Genomic DNA, 17,063 nt, shown 5'->3' on the forward strand with positions numbered 1-17,063 from the left:
CAATTTTATACTCGCCCATATAAAAAAAAAAGTATATATATATATATATATATATTTTTTTTTTACCAATTCGGAAACGCAACAACATCACAAATACGATATGTATTTTTAAAACTAGCTTTAGTTTTCCACCGGAAATGACTGACATTTGCTGTCATGTGATAAACATTTTCACAACACTGGTACGGCGTAGCGTTCGGGTTTCCCGAAATAATAAAGGTTTTTCTTTGCCACAGGCTGCTAAATTACAGCTAGCTCCAGTTATGGAAGTGACTGACAGTAGCTTAATGTAAGCTTCTATATTTCCATTCAAGTGTTAAAGAAAATTCACGGATATAACGTGTTTGGAACCAGTCGTAAGTAATTTATGTTAGCTAGCTAACGTAACTTGTCTACCGTCAATGGTCTGTCTTTCTACTTAGTTAAGTAGCTAGTATTCTGCAGCAGCTAACGTTAGCTCTGGCTATCTAACTAAGCAAATAGATAACGCCGAATGAGCCTTGCATCTTGCCAATGCCCATAGCATTTCTTGACCACGATAGACCTACTACCTAACAGGCTCATATTTGTGTTAGTTAGCTAGCTATCTTGGTGGAAATTGGTGATACAAACGCATAGCTAGCTAGCCTAACTGTTTGACATTCATGTATTAGCAGTGTTGATGGTGTATAATCTGTTATCTAGTTGCTTTCCAGTATCACCAGCACCATGGAACCCACGGCCTCTGGAATGTTCTGTAACAGAATGCTCAGCATGGTAAACTCTGAGGATGTCAACGCCATCATCCAAGCCCAGAGGCACATGTGAGTAACAGTCTGGACTGCAGCACAGAACACATCCTACATCTGCTGGGGGCATTGATATTTCTCACATAAAGGGCAGACTATCTTTTTTAGTAGTCAGCGTGGGTAGACTGTGGCAAAACAGGCACAGCTTTGCCACAGACAGATACAAATAGAACACCATTCATTTCGTTAAGCCTATTCATATCTCGCTCGTCATTTTCTCCTCCCAGGCTGGACCGCTTTGAGAAGACCAATGAGATGCTAATCAACTTCAACGGGCTGTCCAACGTGCGGCTGCAGCAGATGAACGAACACTTCCTGCTTCACACGCGCACCCTGGTTGAGATGAAGAAGGACCTGGACAGTATCTTTAGGAGAATCAGGTGAAGGACCTGTCCTAATACTAGACTACCCCAATTGTCTTCCCACAGATGGCCTCATTCTACGTAAGATAATGTACTACCCCTAGACCCGGCCTCTAGCCCCACTATTCCCTACAAAAACAACCCCAAGCCTTACCCCCTAAACATTTCTGTAGATCTGAAAGGGTTGGATAGGTGTAAGCGTTAAGACAAAATCTCTGACCAGCCCATCAGGGGACAAGATGGAAACTACTACCATACCTATCCAACTTTTTTCAGATCTACAGTGCATTCAGAAAGTATTCAGACCCCTTGACTTCTTCCACATTTTGTTACGTTACAGCCTTATTCTAAAATGGATTAAATCGTTTTTCCCCCCCTCATCAATCTACACACAATACCCCATAACGCCAAAGCAAAAACAGGTTTTTAGAAATTTTAGCAAATTTATTAACAAATAAAAAACTGAAATATCACATTTACATAAATATTCAGACCCTTTACTCAGTACTTTGTTGAAGCACCTTTGGCAGCGATTACAGCCTTGAGTCTTCTTGTGTATGACACTACAAGCTTGGCACACCTGTATTTGGGGAGTTTCTCCCATTCTTCTCTGCAGATCCTCTCAAGCCCCCTTCAGGTTGGATAGGGAGCGTCGCTGCACAGCTATTTTCAGGTCTCTCCAGAGATGTTCGATCGGGTTCAAGTCCGGGCTCTGGCTGGGCCACTCAAGGACATTGAGACTTGTCCCGAAGCAACTCCTGTGTTGTCTTGGCTGTATGCTTAGGGTCATTGTCCTGTTGGAAGGTGAACCTTTGCCCCAGTCTGAGGTCCTGAGCATGATGCTGCCACAACTATGCTTCGCCATAGGGATGGTGCCAGGTTTCCTCCAGACGTAACGCTTGACATTCAGGCCAAATAGTTTCTTGTTTCGCATGGTCTGAGAGTCCTTTAGGGGCCTTTTGGCAAACTCGAAGCGGGCTGTCGTGCCTTTTACTGAGGAGTGGCTTCCGTCTGGCCACTCTACCATAAAAGCCTGATTAGTGGAGTGCTGCAGAGATGGTCGTCCTTCTGGAAGGTTCTCCCATCTCCACAGAGGAACTCTGGAGCTCTGTCAGTGACCATCGGGTTCTTGGTCACCTCCCTGACAAAGGCCCTTCTCCCACGATTGCTCAGTTTGGCCGGGCGGCCAGCTCTAGGAATAGTCTTGGTGGTTCCAAACTTCTTCCATTTAAGAATGATGGAGGCCACTGTTCTTGGGGACCTTCAATGCTGCAGACATTTTTTGGTACCCTTCCCTAGATCTGTGCCTCGACACAATCCTGTCTCGGAGCCCTACGGACAATTCCTTCAACCTCATGGCTTGGTTTTTGCTCTGACATGCACTGTCAACTGTGGGACCTTATATAGATAGGTGTGTGCCTTAACAAATCATGTCCAATCAATTGAATTTACCACAGGTGGACTCCAGTCAAGTTGTAGAAACATCTCAAGGATGAGCAATGGAAACAGGATGCACCTGAGCTCAATTTAGAGTCTCATAGCAAAGGGTCTGAATACTTATGTAAATATGGTATTTCCGTTTTTTATTTTAAATACCATTTCTAAAACCTGTTTTCGCTTTGTCATTACGGGGTATGTAGATTGATGAGGATAAAAAATGTTTTACATCAATTTTAGAATAAGGCTGTAACATAACAAAATGTGGAAAAAGTCAAGGGGTCTGAATACTTTCCAAATTCGCTGTACATTAAGTTCCTAGGGTAAGGGGCAAGGGGTTGTTTAACAAACCCTTGGCCGATTGGATACTCTTGGTGGATTGTAGATTTCCTCCAAGTTGTTCCTCCAAGCGCACTTTATACTGACTATGAATGGAAACTTTCAGTCAGTCACTCTCTTGTCCAATTTTCACACTAGCTCATGGGAGTAGTCACACAATTATTGCTCTAACCTTCTGTTATGTGAACATAATCAATTTATTCATGGTTCTATCTGTCCACACAGGACGTTAAAGGTCAAGATTGCCAAGCAGTACCCAGAGGCCTTCAGCAGTGAGTTTGACATTTTACAGTCATGACAGCAACATTGGCAGACAAAGTTGTTTACTGTAAATAGTTGCTAATCATACATTTATCAGTGTTTTGTTTTTGTCTCATCTTGTTAAGCCTGCTGCACACTTTACGTAAACACAGCGATGGAGTGTCTTTTTCTACGTAGTTCTACATACTTTTGTGCGGCTCAAATTTTGGAACAGACGGTATACAACTTTGCGGAGGGTGCATAGGGCCCTTTAGTTAGCGCTACACATCAGACACTTTGTAAAGTAACGGAATTCAATGTTTCAATTCCATAATACAGTAAGTCCTTCTCCTCAGCGCCTCTCTGAGGGTGCATCTTGATAGGGTTAAGTGGCGTTAATTCTTCCTCTCCTTTCCTCTATCTGGTGCTGTTTTTTTTTTTTTACAATGAGTGGAGATGGAGGCCACTTTAGACTATTGAGATTCACCCTGAGTCTCTCCCTCTTCCACAGACGTCCACGAGTCGCCTATCCTGGAGGACGACGACAATGAGTTTGATCTCATCCCGCCCAGCGTCGCGGCGACGATCACCACCACCATGTCGGAGCAGAGCACCGAGTCATGTGACACGAGCCCCGACGTCATTTCCCCAACCGTGAGCCGGTGTTCCGAAGACCTCTCCCAGGAGCAGGCAGATACGCCTACCTCTGATCCAGCCCTGCCTAGCCCTGAGATGGGCGTGCTGAGGGATGAGGGTCCGGACTCAGTGCCTGCAGAGTAGGGCCTTCATAATCCAGGCCTAGAGCTCTACTTAGTACCTGCAGAGTAGAGCCTCCGTAACCCAGGCCTAGAGCTCTATTCAGTGCCTGCAGAGTAGGGCCTCCATAACCCAGGCCCTGGCCTAGGGCTCTATTCAGTACCTGTAACACAGGCCTAGGCATTGGGCTCAGCTCAATAGCTGTAGATTAGATACACTATATATACAAAAGTATGTGGACACCCCTTCAAATTAGTGGATTTGGCTATTTCAGCCACACCCGTTGCTGACAGGTGTATAAAATCGAGCACACACCATGCAATCTCCATAGACAAACATTGGCCGTAGAATGGCCTTACTGAAGAGCTCAGTGACTTTCAACATGGCACCGTCATAGGATGCCACCTTTCCAACAAGTCAGTTCGTCAAATTTCTGCTCTGCTAGAGCTGCCCCAGTCATCTGTAAGTGCTCTTATTGTGAAGTGGAAACGTCTAGGAGAAACAACGGCTCAGCTGCGAAGTGGTAGGCCACACATACTCACAGAACAGGACTGCCGAGTGCTGTTGCGCGTGAAAATGTCCATGGCCGAGCAGCCGCAAACAAGCCTAAGATCACCATGCGTAATGCCAAGCGTCAGCTGAAGTGGTGTAAAGCTCGCCGCCATTGGTCTCTGGAGCAGTGGAAATGCGTTCTCTGGAGTGAGTAATCACGCTTCACCATCTGGCAGTCTGACGAACAAATCTGGGTTTGGCGGATGCCAGGAGAACGCTACCTACCTGAATGCATAGTGCCAACTGTAAAATTTGGTGGAGGTGGAATAATGGTCTGGATCTGTTTTTCATGGTTCGGGCTAGGCCCCTTAGTTCCAGTGAAGTGAAATGTTAACGCTACAGCATACAATGACATTCTAGACGATTCTGTGCTTTCAGTTTGGGGAAGATCCTGTTTCAGCATGACATTGCCCCCGTGCACAAAGCGAGGTCCATGCGGAAATGGTTTGTCGAGATCGGTGTGGAAGAACTTGACTGGGCTGCACAGAGCCCTGACCTCAACCCCATCTAACACCTTTGGGATGAATTGGAACGCCAACTGCGAGCCAGGCCTAATCACCCAACATCAGTGCCCGACCTCACTAATGCTCTTGTGGCTGAATGGAAGCAAGTCCCTGCAGCAATGTTCCAACGTCTAGTGGAAAGCCTTCCCAGAAGACTTGAGGCTGTTATAGCAGCAAAGGGGGGACCAACTCCATATTAATGCCCATGATTTTGGAAGGAGATGTTCGACGAGCAGGTGTCCACATACCTTTGGTAATGTAGTGTAGAAGCCCCAAGCTGCAGCAGAAGGTCAAAGTGATTGATTGGCTTTCGAGTTTTAACCCGTTATCTGGTTAGTCAGGTCTGACTGCTGTTCACCTGTAACCGCCAAGACTGTTAGAAGAGTACACCTTACACAGGATCCCTTTTGAAGACATGCTTGTCCAGCACTCTCCACTAGCAATGAAGAAGATACTTGAATTTGTGTTGTTTTGAAGAACTGAATCCTTTATTACTGACACAGGAGGACTGCTCCCAGCTATTCATTGTTTGTGTGTACATGAGTCTCTTTTTATCATTCATATTTGTTTAGCTTGGAAATATTGTACTCCTTTAATGAGGTGGTGAGCTCTGTTGGGCACGGGTAAGCCTATTGGAAGCCAGCTTTTAATCAATGGTACACGGCCTGCCAAAATATGGTTTTGTTTTTTTGAGTAATACATACCTCAAATGTGGTTTATCCTATTGAAACCTAACAGCAAACAGACTTTGTTTTTAAACATGCAAAATGTGTGAGTTGCTGCATAGAAGAGTTCAGTATTATTGTTCTCTATTGTTTCTCAGATATGCATTTTATTTTGTTGGGGTAACTTGAGCTCAAGTACTAGCCTACATTGTCAATCTGTAAATGATCTCTCGATTAAGTGGCTAGCAGAAGCTCTAAGTGTTTACCTGTATCATATCAGTAAATGTTGTGTAATTACTTGAATGCTAAATTATATTAATTGGTTTGTTTAACAATTAAAATGAATTAAATATGACTGAAAAAAGGGTTTTGATGTACCTTTTATCCCACCAATCTTTGACATGCATCTGACACTCGAGAATACAATGTATACCCTTTTTAACCAATCAGCATTCAGGATTAGACCAACCCGTTGAATAATTGAGAATACAGTATATACCCGCCCGATCGATATGTCATAGGCTAGCATCTCCCAGGCCATGCTCAGCTATGACTGTGACATTGCATCATTACATTATTTTACAACTAATTCAAATATTACTACTACATTGATATCTTTGAGACAGGGCATTTCCAACACACAGCTCAATACCTTCTGCTGAACAAGTTACCTCCTTGTGGAGTACATAGGGTAGGCCTAGCATGTTTGAGACTAATCTTAGGGACTTTAGTTTCCAAGTTCCCCTCTGCTCCATTAGTACCTGGGCTTAGCATTTGTGCAGCTTGTGGTAAAAAGCTTCCTGAAGACCATGTGTAAACCAAGCCAGGTAGGTCATAAAAACGTTGTCAAATAATATAAATGGGCAGTGTGCTGGGTCTCTTTACCTGTTGTTGTTCTCCACAGGTGAACATTCACCATGACAAGCAAAATGAAGACTGAGCAAGATCTGGAAAAACGTCTTATGTCTTTCTTCTATTGGGGAATCTCAGATACGCATTTGTTGTTGTTGTTGTTGAAACCATCAGAAAAGTACAGTAAAAGGAAGTTGAGCAAAATCCAAAATACAATGAGGAAGGAAATGGATAGCCTGTCATCGTTTGACATGGGACACGAAAGCGGCATTGAAATTATTGCCCAGTTGAAGCAAAAATGTGCATATAGCAAAAGGAAAATACAAAATATTCTGGCACTAACACTGGACCATCCAGAAGATAATACAAGAGTTTGGCAAATAAAAGGCTATGGCCTAGAAAGCCAAAGAAATGACAGACGCATAGGATTTCACCTGCCCCAAAGTTAAGGGCAAGTGGAGTTTCACAGGACACAAAGGAAACAGTGGAAAGTTGGTACATAAGCGATGACACAAGTCGGAAAAGGAGATTGTGTCTTTATTTGAAGGGCAAATTAGTCTTAAAACTGCTGTTGCTGTGCAACCTGAGAGAGGCATACCTACAGTTTAAAGATGCAGTAAGTCCAATTTGTTTCAGTTTGAAGAACCAAGGTATTGTGTTGCTAAAGTAGTGTTCACAATATCGGTTATTTTGTGCTCATGTGTCCTCCGGTGTCTACAGGAGCAGAGACAATCCTATACATTTTTTGTTATTACCTCTATGACCTTGATGCCAATATCCACTATGAGGGAAAAGTTTACAGAATAAATGTTGATAACATGTTAATTGTCTTATTACATGAGTCTGACAGTGTTACATTTAACACTGGGCCAGTGTCTATACAGGTCCACATGTTCCAGTGTTAACACTGCTGATGCTGTTACCCTTTGTCAGCATTAGGGAATTAACACTTTAAGTGTTATACAATAACACCTGACATACCATTTTTAACACTAGGAAGTGTATATAGTTTGCACCAATGGTGTTATGCAATGTTTGATTAAGGATATTACAATAATATTTACAAGTATTTAATGCCACATGCTCTTATGTACATATTTATAAAGACTTCAGGACTGTCAGTGAACGTGCTCAAACTTTAACATAATGATGTACCACTAAAACTGGTACTTCCACTCACGGGTGGCCAAAAACAACACATTGAAAGCCCTGCCCCCACTAAGCCACACCTCCAATATAATTTTCCAGTGTGCCTTGCCTTTTCGAGTAAATTGGAGAGTTACCATCCATGACTATTTTTTAGTGACAGACATGGTAGTTGAATTAATTCATTTTCAGTCCTGTGGACCTTACCAATTGAGTTTCTAGGCATATATTATAATATTAATTAAACTATTTAGGACAATGCATTATTAAAGGCCTTACTTTGATAGCCAAGTTTTACCCTAACACAGTGGGGTTAGGAACCTCCTGGTTTACAGGCCACATCAGACCTGCAAGACACATTATGTTGGCTTGCAAAGTGATGTATAATTCCTATTGGAATCCAACCAGAGTTAGGATATCCAACAGTTGGAATTTTATTCACCTGCAACCTGCATTTAGAACGACTGTCAAGGTAAAGAACATTGTGAGGAGACTACCTAAACCATGTCAGTAACGGGTGCAGTTTAGATGTATCTTTGTGTAGCATAAGATTAATCAGTCAATCAATGTACATGCAAAAACACATATTAAAAACAATCCTAAACATTTCTACCTGCAGTAGAGCATGCTGGGAAATCTGATAATGATGGGCGTGGTTTTGATGGGAACGTTTTACTCTCCACAGAGTAAAACTGACACAATCACACTCAACACTGGTTATTAACACCAACACTGGGGCTATTTTACATATTTGCGTCTAAATTGAACACTTACAGTCTCAATGTAACACCTGAAACAACACTGAAAAATGTTACACTGACAAATCAACACAATTTGCTGTGCTCTGACAGTTTTGCACGATTATGAAATATTGGACACATTGAAATGTTTGGCAGTTATCTAATCACCAATCCATAAAATGTGTTTTGCATCTAAATTACTATAAAGGCCAACACCAGGTTGCATTTAAATGAGGCTCTTGTAGTTGATAGGATTATGACTGGATCATTTTTGTAATAATTTTCTCTGAATATGCTATTAATCTATTGTTAATTATGTATTTTTTATTGTTTGTTCTATTGTTGTTTATGTTTCTCAAGTAATCAAGGAGGATGTGTTTTGTCAGTAGGCTAGCAATTTCAACAGGTGCCACCTCTTCTGATAAGCCAAACCAAAGATTAGGCTACCTATCTCACCTCTTCCTCTCTGGCCAAACCGCTCTGTCACACTCCACTCCAGCAAGTGGCGATAGAGAATGTATTTACTCGTTCACGACCAAGAGCGCAAATTCTTTATTGTCACCGGATGTCTTTGTCGCTGATGCTGCACGTGATGAAAACAACGGTTTCCACTAGATAACACAGCCACAAAGTCAGATTTTACAGCCACAAATTCAACATTGGCTACAAAATGTGCTTTTGGGTCATAATTTAAGGTTAGGGTTATGCATAAGCTTAGCAGTGTGGTTACGGTTAGGTTTAAAATAAGATTTTAAGAAGATAAATTGTATAAATAGGCGGGGTTTAGCCATAATTATGACTTTGTGGCTGTGTTAATCATACATCAGCGGTGTTACGTTAGTGACGAAAACAACACAGACGTTAGCTAGCAACTCGCGTAATCTAAAAATGTCAAACATACAGTTGTTGAAGGTTTTTCTCAACGAGAGATTAACATATGCTGCCGAGGAGATATTCGGGGTGGTTGAAAAAACTATAGTAGAGTATCAGGAGGAAGTTGTCCGTCTACAGAGGCTGCTCGATATTGTTCTTCAACCTGAGATAAAGCTACACAGAGCAGGTTTGTTACTGGGTACGTTTGTCTAACTTACTAAATCATCATTTTATAGGACAAAAGCAGCAATGCCAAAGTTATTGTTTTTTTTGGAAGTGTAAAATTACATTTAGTGGGTTAAAATTACATTTAGTGGGTAGGTAGGCCTAAATGTCAGGATGTCAGCATTGAGTTAACTGTTTCTTGCTTTCGCTTCTCTTCCTCCAGACCTCCAGCAGCTCTCTCTCTCCGTCTCTGAAGTGGCGGTTCCCCCTGAGCAGCATGAGTGGAACACCAGTCTGGGGCAGGAGGACCCACAGCCCACACAGATAAAAGAGGAACAGGAGGAAATCGGGACCAGTCGGGAAGAAGAGCTGCTTCAAGGGCTTGAGGCAGATACCATAGACTCCATATTCACTCCTGCCTGTGTGAAAAGTGACTGTGATGAGTACCCAACTCACCCCTCACATCTATATCAAGCCCAAAACGAAGACAAAGAGAGAGACACTCTACCCAGTACTACAAATGAACTGACCAAAACACAACCTGATGGAGAGGACTCCAGAGAGTCAGAACCAACCAGTGTCTCCCAGCCATTCTCTGAAGCAAATCCAGACTGTTTTGCAGCTCACAGTGAAAACAATGAAAGTGGCAGTGGCATGGAGAATGGAGGACCTGCAATAGGTTTTAAGGCAGTCAAATCAAAGAGAAAAAATATGGTAAAAGGACAAAGCTCCTGTATCACTGTTAAGGGCAGCACATCCACACAGTTGTCCCATCTGAAATCACCCAGGCAAAGTTTTGCTTCTCCCTGTTGTTGTAAGGTGTGTGGCAAGTTTTTTAATTACATGAGTACATTAATTAGACATGTTAAAACCCATACAGGGGATAAAGATAATCAATGTGGTGTGTGTGGGAAAAATATGGAGTCCACAGAAAGTATGAAAGATCACCTCCAAACTCACATTGCAGCTAATGTTTCTTGTCATGTTTGTAGTAAATCTTTTTCCTGTAACAGTAAACTGACAGAGCACATGAGGATCCACACAGGGGAGAAACCATATCGCTGCCGTGATTGTGGCCAAGGATTCAGCACAAGTGGTGGGGTGAAAAGACACATGACGAGACACTCAGGAGAGCAACCGTATCACCCTGATTGTGGCAAAGGATTCGGCACCAGCGGTGATCTGAAAAAACAAATTAGAATTCACACGGGATTATCCATATCGCTGCCTTGATTGTGGCAAAGGATTCCAATAGGGTCTGGCTCCAGCAGATACCTTCTCAGGACACAGACGCTGTGAGACATATGAGCTGAGACAGGATGTCAGATGGTATTAACATTGTATGAAAAAATGATAAAAACTAAATTAATCCTGAACACTCAGCTAACTCTCCCAACTTTTACCACTACGATTCTAACACACTTAACATAACGCCCTGGACCAGAGCTACTGACATTTAGCCAGCTAGCTAACGTTAGCCACACATTTGTGACGTATATTAATTGGCATTCATATCACACGAATTGGAGGGAACCGCTACAAATTCATACATAGAAATGTAACATCATACGAAACGGAGGGACACAAGAAAACATTTACTATGTTACGGCCAGAGTTAAAACTGCGTGTGCACATACCATCTGAGATGCAAAAATACCATCTGAGACATGCACTTTGAGATTCGCAGACCAGGCAGCTTCAGGCCGCATATTCTGCAACTGGATGCTTCTCAAGGATTCAGCAGTGCTGGTAATCTGTCAGTACACGTGAAGATCCGCACTGGAGAGAAAACACAAAAGTATTCAGTGCTGGCATCAATCTGAAAGTGCACATGAGGACTCACAGAAACACTGTATAGGTGCAATGATTGCAGAATTTTTGTATGTATTATAGAACCCCTATAAAGTTACATGAACCAACAGTCAGAAGATGGAGGAAACATGATAATGTGCTGTTTGGGGAAGGTCTTCAGACAGAAGGTTTAGAGGCACATTCTAACTTCCACCTGTAAAAGTAGATGCACCTCAGGACATTACTCTTGGGTGAAAAAAATAAAAAATAAAATAAAATAATATATGACTGATTTACCAGTGGTGTAAAGTAACTAAGTCAAAATACTTCAAAGTATTATTTAAGTAATTTTTGGGGGTATCTGTACTTTACTTTACTATTTATATTTTTGACAACTTTTACTTTTACTCCATAAATTTTCCCTGACACCCAAAAGTACTCGTTACATTTTGACTGCTTAGCAGGACAAGAAAACGGTCAAATTCACGCACTGATCAAGAGAACATCCCTGGTCACCTACTGCCTCTGAACTGGAGAACTCACTTAATACAAATTATTTGTTTGTAAATTGTCTGAGTGTTGTAGTGTGCCCCTGGCTAACCGTAAATAAAAAATTAAATGGTGCCGTCTGTTTTGCTTAATATAAAAAAAGGACTTTAAAAGTATTTATACTTTTACTTTTGATACTTAAGTATATTTGAGCAATTACATTTACTTTTGATACTTAAATATATTTAAAACCAAATTATTTTAGACTTTTACTCAAGTAGTATTTTACTAGGTCACTTTTATTTGAGTAATTTTCTATTAAGGTATCTTTTCTTTTATCAAGTATGACAATTGGGTACTTTTTCCACCTCTGAATTACTGCTTGAACCTAAGAACCCCATCACTGTATAGCAGAGAGCAGTTAGTGGATTTCTGAGCAACAGGAGTCTCTGCTCATTAGTTATAGAATAACACAAAGCCATTTGAACCCATGTCCTCCATTTATACATAAAACATGTTTGTTTTAAAGGTTAACATTTGCCAATATGTTGAAAACGGTCACATAATACAGTGGGGGAAAAAAGTATTTAGTCAGCCACCAATTGTGCAAGTTCTCCCACTTAAAAAGATGAGAGAGGCCTGTAATTTTCATCATAGGTACACGTCAACTATGACAGACAAATTGAGATTTTTTTTCTCCAGAAAATCACATTGTAGGATTTTTTATGAATTTATTTGCAAATTATGGTGGAAAATAAGTATTTGGTCACCTACAAACAAGCAAGATTTCTGGCTCTCACAGACCTGTAACTTCTTCTTTAAGAGGCTCCTCTGTCCTCCACTCGTTACCTGTATTAATGGCACCTGTTTGAACTTGTTATCAGTATAAAAGACACCTGTCCACAACCTCAAACAGTCACACTCCAAACTCCACTATGGCCAAGACCAAAGAGCTGTCAAAGGACACCAGAAACAAAACTGTAGACCTGCACCAGGCTGGGAAGACTGAATCTGCAATAGGTAAGCAGCTTGGTTTGAAGAAATCAACTGTGGGAGCAATTATTAGGAAATGGAAGACATACAAGACCACTGATAATCTCCCTCGATCTGGGGCTCCACGCAAGATCTCACCCCGTGGGGTCAAAATGATCACAAGAACGGTGAGCAAAAATCCCAGAACCACACGGGGGGACCTAGTGAATGACCTGCAGAGAGCTGGGACCAAAGTAACAAAGCCTACCATCAGTAACACACTACGCCGCCAGGGACTCAAATCCTGCAGTGCCAGACGTGTCCCCCTGCTTAAGCCAGTACATCAGTACATGTCCAGGCCCGTCTGAAGTTTGCTAGAGTGCATTTGGATGATCCAGAAGAGGATTGGGAGAATGTCATATGGTCAGATGAAACCAAAATATAACTTTTTTGTAAAAACTCAACTCGTCGTGTTTGGAGGACAAAGAATGCTGAGTTGCATCCAAAGAACACCATACCTACTGTGAAGCATGGGGGTGGAAACATCATGCTTTGGGGCTGTTTTTCTGAAAAGGGACCAGGACGACTGATCCGTGTAAAGGAAAGAATGAATGGGGCCATGTATCGTGAGATTTTGAGTGAAAACCTCCTTCCATCAGCAAGGGCATTGAAGATTAAACGTGGCTGGGTCTTTCAGCATGACAATGATCCCAAACACACCGCCCGGGCAACGAAGGCGTGGCTTCGTAAGAAGCATTTCAAGGTCCTGGAGTGGCCTAGCAAGTCTCCAGATCTCAACTCCATAGAAAATCTTTGGAGGGAGTTGAAAGTCGGTGTTGCCCAGCGACAGCCCCAAAACATCACTGCTCTAGAGGAGATCTGCATGGAGGAATGGGCCAAAATACCAGCAACAGTGTGTGAAAACCTTGTGAAGACTTACAGAAAACGTTTGACCTGTGTCATAGTCAGGGACGGCCTGTTCAATAGGGCGATATGGGCGACGCACTGCCAAACGGGAAAAGGAAGGGATTTTTTTTCTAATCAATTATATCACGGCAACAGTAGTTATCAGTGTTGTAATCTGATCTGACTGCCACTAAATGTCAAATCAGGCTAAAGTCGTGCTTCAAATGGCCCCGCCCGTTTTTGGGCGATTTCAGTCAGGTTGAAAATCGCCCAGAAGTCTCTCATAGCCTGTCATGTAAAATCTATTTTTTTCAAATTTCAAAGCTTTCAATACATTCTCTATGGGTGTCTGTGGGCTTGCACTTACGCGCTTTCGTCATACGTGACGTAACCATGAACGTAACTAAGCAAATAGCGGCTAGCAGCGTCTCTTTGCGACCTGCAGTGTGGCGTTATTTTATGTTTTTAATTTGTACACTTAGTGGCGTTATTTTATGTTTTTAATTTGTACACTTAGTTTACAAACATTCTGCCAACCATGGATTTCGAGTGGTGGGTTTTGGACTGATCTTGTTGATCGTGTACATACCCGCTACGAACGGACTAAATAATGAAAACGTTGCTGGCAGCGGAATCCAATACAGCTGGGAGACTTGGCTGGATGACAGAGTCCCGGACAGAGAAGTGGAGCCGGCCGGCTTCACCCTGGTCGGAGCGGACCTCGATCTGACAGTCACAGGGAAAATCGATCCTGGTAAGAGAGCGACTCTGTACCCCGAGCCCCGACATTGAACTGCTTTCTGTGTCACTGTGACCTTACTATCTGCCCCGTGAGTTCCCCCAATTGTTTGTTACCGTTGTGTACTGTTGATAATCACAAGTTTACTGGAGAACTGAGACCAAGTAGAGACTTTGGACAGGGTGGATATGGTATAATAAAGGCAGTTTATTCAGAGGTAAAGATATCTGGAATCGCGTGCACGGACTCGTTCGTCAAACTCTTAGGGAGCTATCTGAAGAGAGCCCCGAAAACATTGTGTGCTGACATTTTATACAATAAATGATGTAGGTTGAATCTAGTAGTTCTGATCTTCTGATTGGTCCTGATGAGTTGGGCGAGGTCCCCTCCACTGTTGCATTGGCTCTGAGTCGGGTTCTCTGTCTTCAAATGTTCAGCCTAAAGAGAGGGGATTTGTGTGTGTGTGTGTGTGTGTGTGTTTAACAGTGATGATGTGTGTGTGTGTGTGTGTGTGTGTTTAACAGTGATGATGTGTGTGTGTGTGTGTGTTATCAGTGATGATGTGTGTGTGTGTGTGTGTGTCCTCAGAGCAAGAACTCGTGAGTTGGAAGAACTGAGAGACCTATGGCGTGGGTGTTGTCCTTGGCCACCTGCTGACAAGGCTGACAAGATAGGACTCTTTTGTCCATTGTTATAGGATAGGAACAGCATTGATTGAAAACAAACGCCCAACACAAAATGGGTCATGCTCAAGATTTTAGTCAGACCAAGCTATAACATTATATATTTACTACGACAGTACATTCAACCAAAAGCTAATATAACAAAGGCATCAGAGATTATTTATAATCTGTCACAGAAACTGGAATCCATCTCCCCAGATCAGTCAATAAATGCTTCTGGTATTGACTTATATGCTGCCCCTGTCTTCATGTTGTTGCTGGACATATCTTTTTTAAAATGTGTGTAGGTCACCTAAATCATCAGAAAAATTGCCCCTCCTGAGAATTTTTTCAGGAGCCGCCACTGGTCATAGTTGACGTGTACCTATGATGAAAATTACAGGCCTCTCTCATCTTTTTAAGTGGGAGAACTTGCACAATTGGTGGCTGACTAAATACTTTTTTCCCCCCACTGTATCTGTTTTGATGTCTCTAAAGTAGTGTTAACAACTAAAACTGTAAGTCGCTCTGGATAAGAGCATCTGCTAAATGAATAAAATGTAAATGTAAAAACAATATTGGTTACTTTGTGCTTATGTGCCCTCCAGTGTCCACTGGAGCTGAGAGAATCCTATACACACCGATTTATCATATCTATGGGCTTGATGTCAGTATCCACTTTATGAGCGAAAGTACATTGTTATTGTATTCTTTTACATGTTTTGACCAGCAATTGGCTACTCATGTCTCCAACTCAATAATCAAGTTAGCTGATGACACAACAGTGGTAGGCCTGACTACCAACAACGACGAGACAGGCCTCTCTCATCTTTTTAAGTGGGAGAACTTGCACAATTGGTGGCTGACTAAATACTTTTTTCCCCCACTGTAACTATAGTTTTTGTATGACTGAAGCCTTTAGTGAGAGGTCTAATGCTTTAATATTTACTAATTTCTGCCCTCCTAATTCATTCATATTCATTATATAAATAGGCCCGTGTAATTTTGTCTGGCTTGCCGTTCCAAATAAAGTGGAATATTTTTTGCTCATATAATTTAAAAAAACAAGTCATTAGGTGTAGGCAGGGCCATAAGTTTCATTGACAAATGGCAATAAACAGAATAAAGTCAGCCAAAGCAAAAACCTGATCAAAATGAATTCATATGAATGCTGTAAGTACATAAATTGTTTGCTCAGTGGGAAATGAATATCCAACTAGTCAGTGACAACTGTGTGGAGTTTGGAGTTTGTGACAGCACTATGTGAGCTTATTACAGTATTACAGACACTATGTACAGGGTTTTCCTTTGGTCTTCTATGTAGAAGAACCCCTTGCCTTCTAACAACCCTTGTGTACAGTAGCTTGTGAGCGTCATAGAGCAAAACAAGAGGTTCTTGTAAAAAGACCCGGCCCCGGGCCCCTTCGGGATCCGCCCTTGTCTTACAAACACCGCTCAGACCCTTTTAATCACACAAATCCAATGGTACAACAAATAGACAACTCCAATGGTACAACAAATAGACAAATCCAATGGTACAACCCAGAAGTCTGTAGCTCAAACACACAATGTTTTAAAGGGGTTAGAAGTCCAAAACGTGCCGATGTCACGGTGGGACTGTAGGAGTTAAGACATGAACATGTGTACTGAGTAATATCTGGACTAATCAAACATAATATGATGGATGGACCACCTTCAGAAGCTAACCAAATGCACAAACACAGCAAATAATATTTGGTTACAAGAACTAGAAATCTTGGGTAAATATTTCTCTACATTAAAATGGCAACACCATTGCTTTTGTATGGTCCATATTTAACAGGATGTATATTCCATATTTAACAGGATGTATGGTCCATATTTAACTGGACGTATGGTCCATATTTAACAGGTTATATAGTCCATATTTAACAGGACATATGGTCCATAATTAACAGGATGTATGGTCCATATTTAACAGGATGTATGGTCCGTATTTAACAGGATGTATGGTCCATATTTAACAGGACGTATGGTCCATAATTAACAAGACGTATGGTCCTGTCTCACCCTGGCTCTGGGACTCTTTATGTTGAGCCAGGGTGTG

The 17,063-nt window shown here is 41.9% G+C and overlaps 2 protein-coding genes across 6 annotated transcripts; both read left to right on the forward strand.

The window, feature by feature from the left end:
* The first annotated feature begins 150 nt into the window (after window positions 1-150).
* On the forward strand, window positions 151-4,206 carry LOC121540854 (kxDL motif-containing protein 1-like). 2 transcript variants are annotated; one of them, XM_041849967.2, is made up of 5 exons: window positions 151-356; window positions 685-803; window positions 1,016-1,168; window positions 3,152-3,198; window positions 3,678-4,206. In XM_041849967.2, exons 2-5 carry the CDS (start codon window positions 709-711, stop codon window positions 3,944-3,946), a joined length of 564 nt encoding a protein of 187 aa, XP_041705901.1. In that variant the 5' UTR covers window positions 151-356; window positions 685-708; the 3' UTR covers window positions 3,947-4,206. The 2 variants fall into 2 exon arrangements, with proteins under 2 accessions (XP_041705901.1, XP_041705903.1); XM_041849969.2 differs by lacking the exon at window positions 151-356 and having other exon boundaries at window positions 363-803.
* Window positions 4,207-8,952: 4,746 nt separating this feature from the next.
* Window positions 8,953-11,630, forward strand: LOC121540848 (zinc finger and SCAN domain-containing protein 2). 4 transcript variants are annotated; one of them, XM_041849962.2, is made up of 3 exons: window positions 8,953-9,452; window positions 9,642-10,237; window positions 10,411-11,630. In XM_041849962.2, exons 1-3 carry the CDS (start codon window positions 9,269-9,271, stop codon window positions 10,411-10,413), a joined length of 783 nt encoding a protein of 260 aa, XP_041705896.1. In that variant the 5' UTR covers window positions 8,953-9,268; the 3' UTR covers window positions 10,414-11,630. The 4 variants fall into 4 exon arrangements, with proteins under 4 accessions (XP_041705896.1, XP_041705894.1, XP_041705892.1 ...); XM_041849960.1 differs by having other exon boundaries at window positions 10,432-11,630; XM_041849958.2 differs by having other exon boundaries at window positions 8,957-9,452; window positions 9,642-11,630.
* The last annotated feature ends 5,433 nt before the right edge of the window (window positions 11,631-17,063 follow it).

Source organism: Coregonus clupeaformis, unplaced genomic scaffold (assembly GCF_020615455.1).
Source record: "Coregonus clupeaformis isolate EN_2021a unplaced genomic scaffold, ASM2061545v1 scaf0480, whole genome shotgun sequence".
Taxonomy (NCBI): Eukaryota; Metazoa; Chordata; class Actinopteri; order Salmoniformes; family Salmonidae; genus Coregonus; species Coregonus clupeaformis.

Coding starts and splice junctions, on each gene's coding strand:
- LOC121540854 (XM_041849967.2), top strand. CDS start 709: ATGGAACCCACGGCCTCTGGAATGTTCTGTAACAGAATGCTCAGCATG. Junction 1,169..3,151: donor AGTATCTTTAGGAGAATCAG/GTGAAGGACCTG, acceptor CTGTCCACACAG/GACGTTAAAGGTCAAGATTG. Junction 3,199..3,677: donor GTACCCAGAGGCCTTCAGCA/GTGAGTTTGACA, acceptor CCTCTTCCACAG/ACGTCCACGAGTCGCCTATC.
- LOC121540848 (XM_041849958.2), top strand. CDS start 9,269: ATGTCAAACATACAGTTGTTGAAGGTTTTTCTCAACGAGAGATTAACA. Junction 9,453..9,641: donor CAGAGCAGGTTTGTTACTGG/GTACGTTTGTCT, acceptor CTCTTCCTCCAG/ACCTCCAGCAGCTCTCTCTC.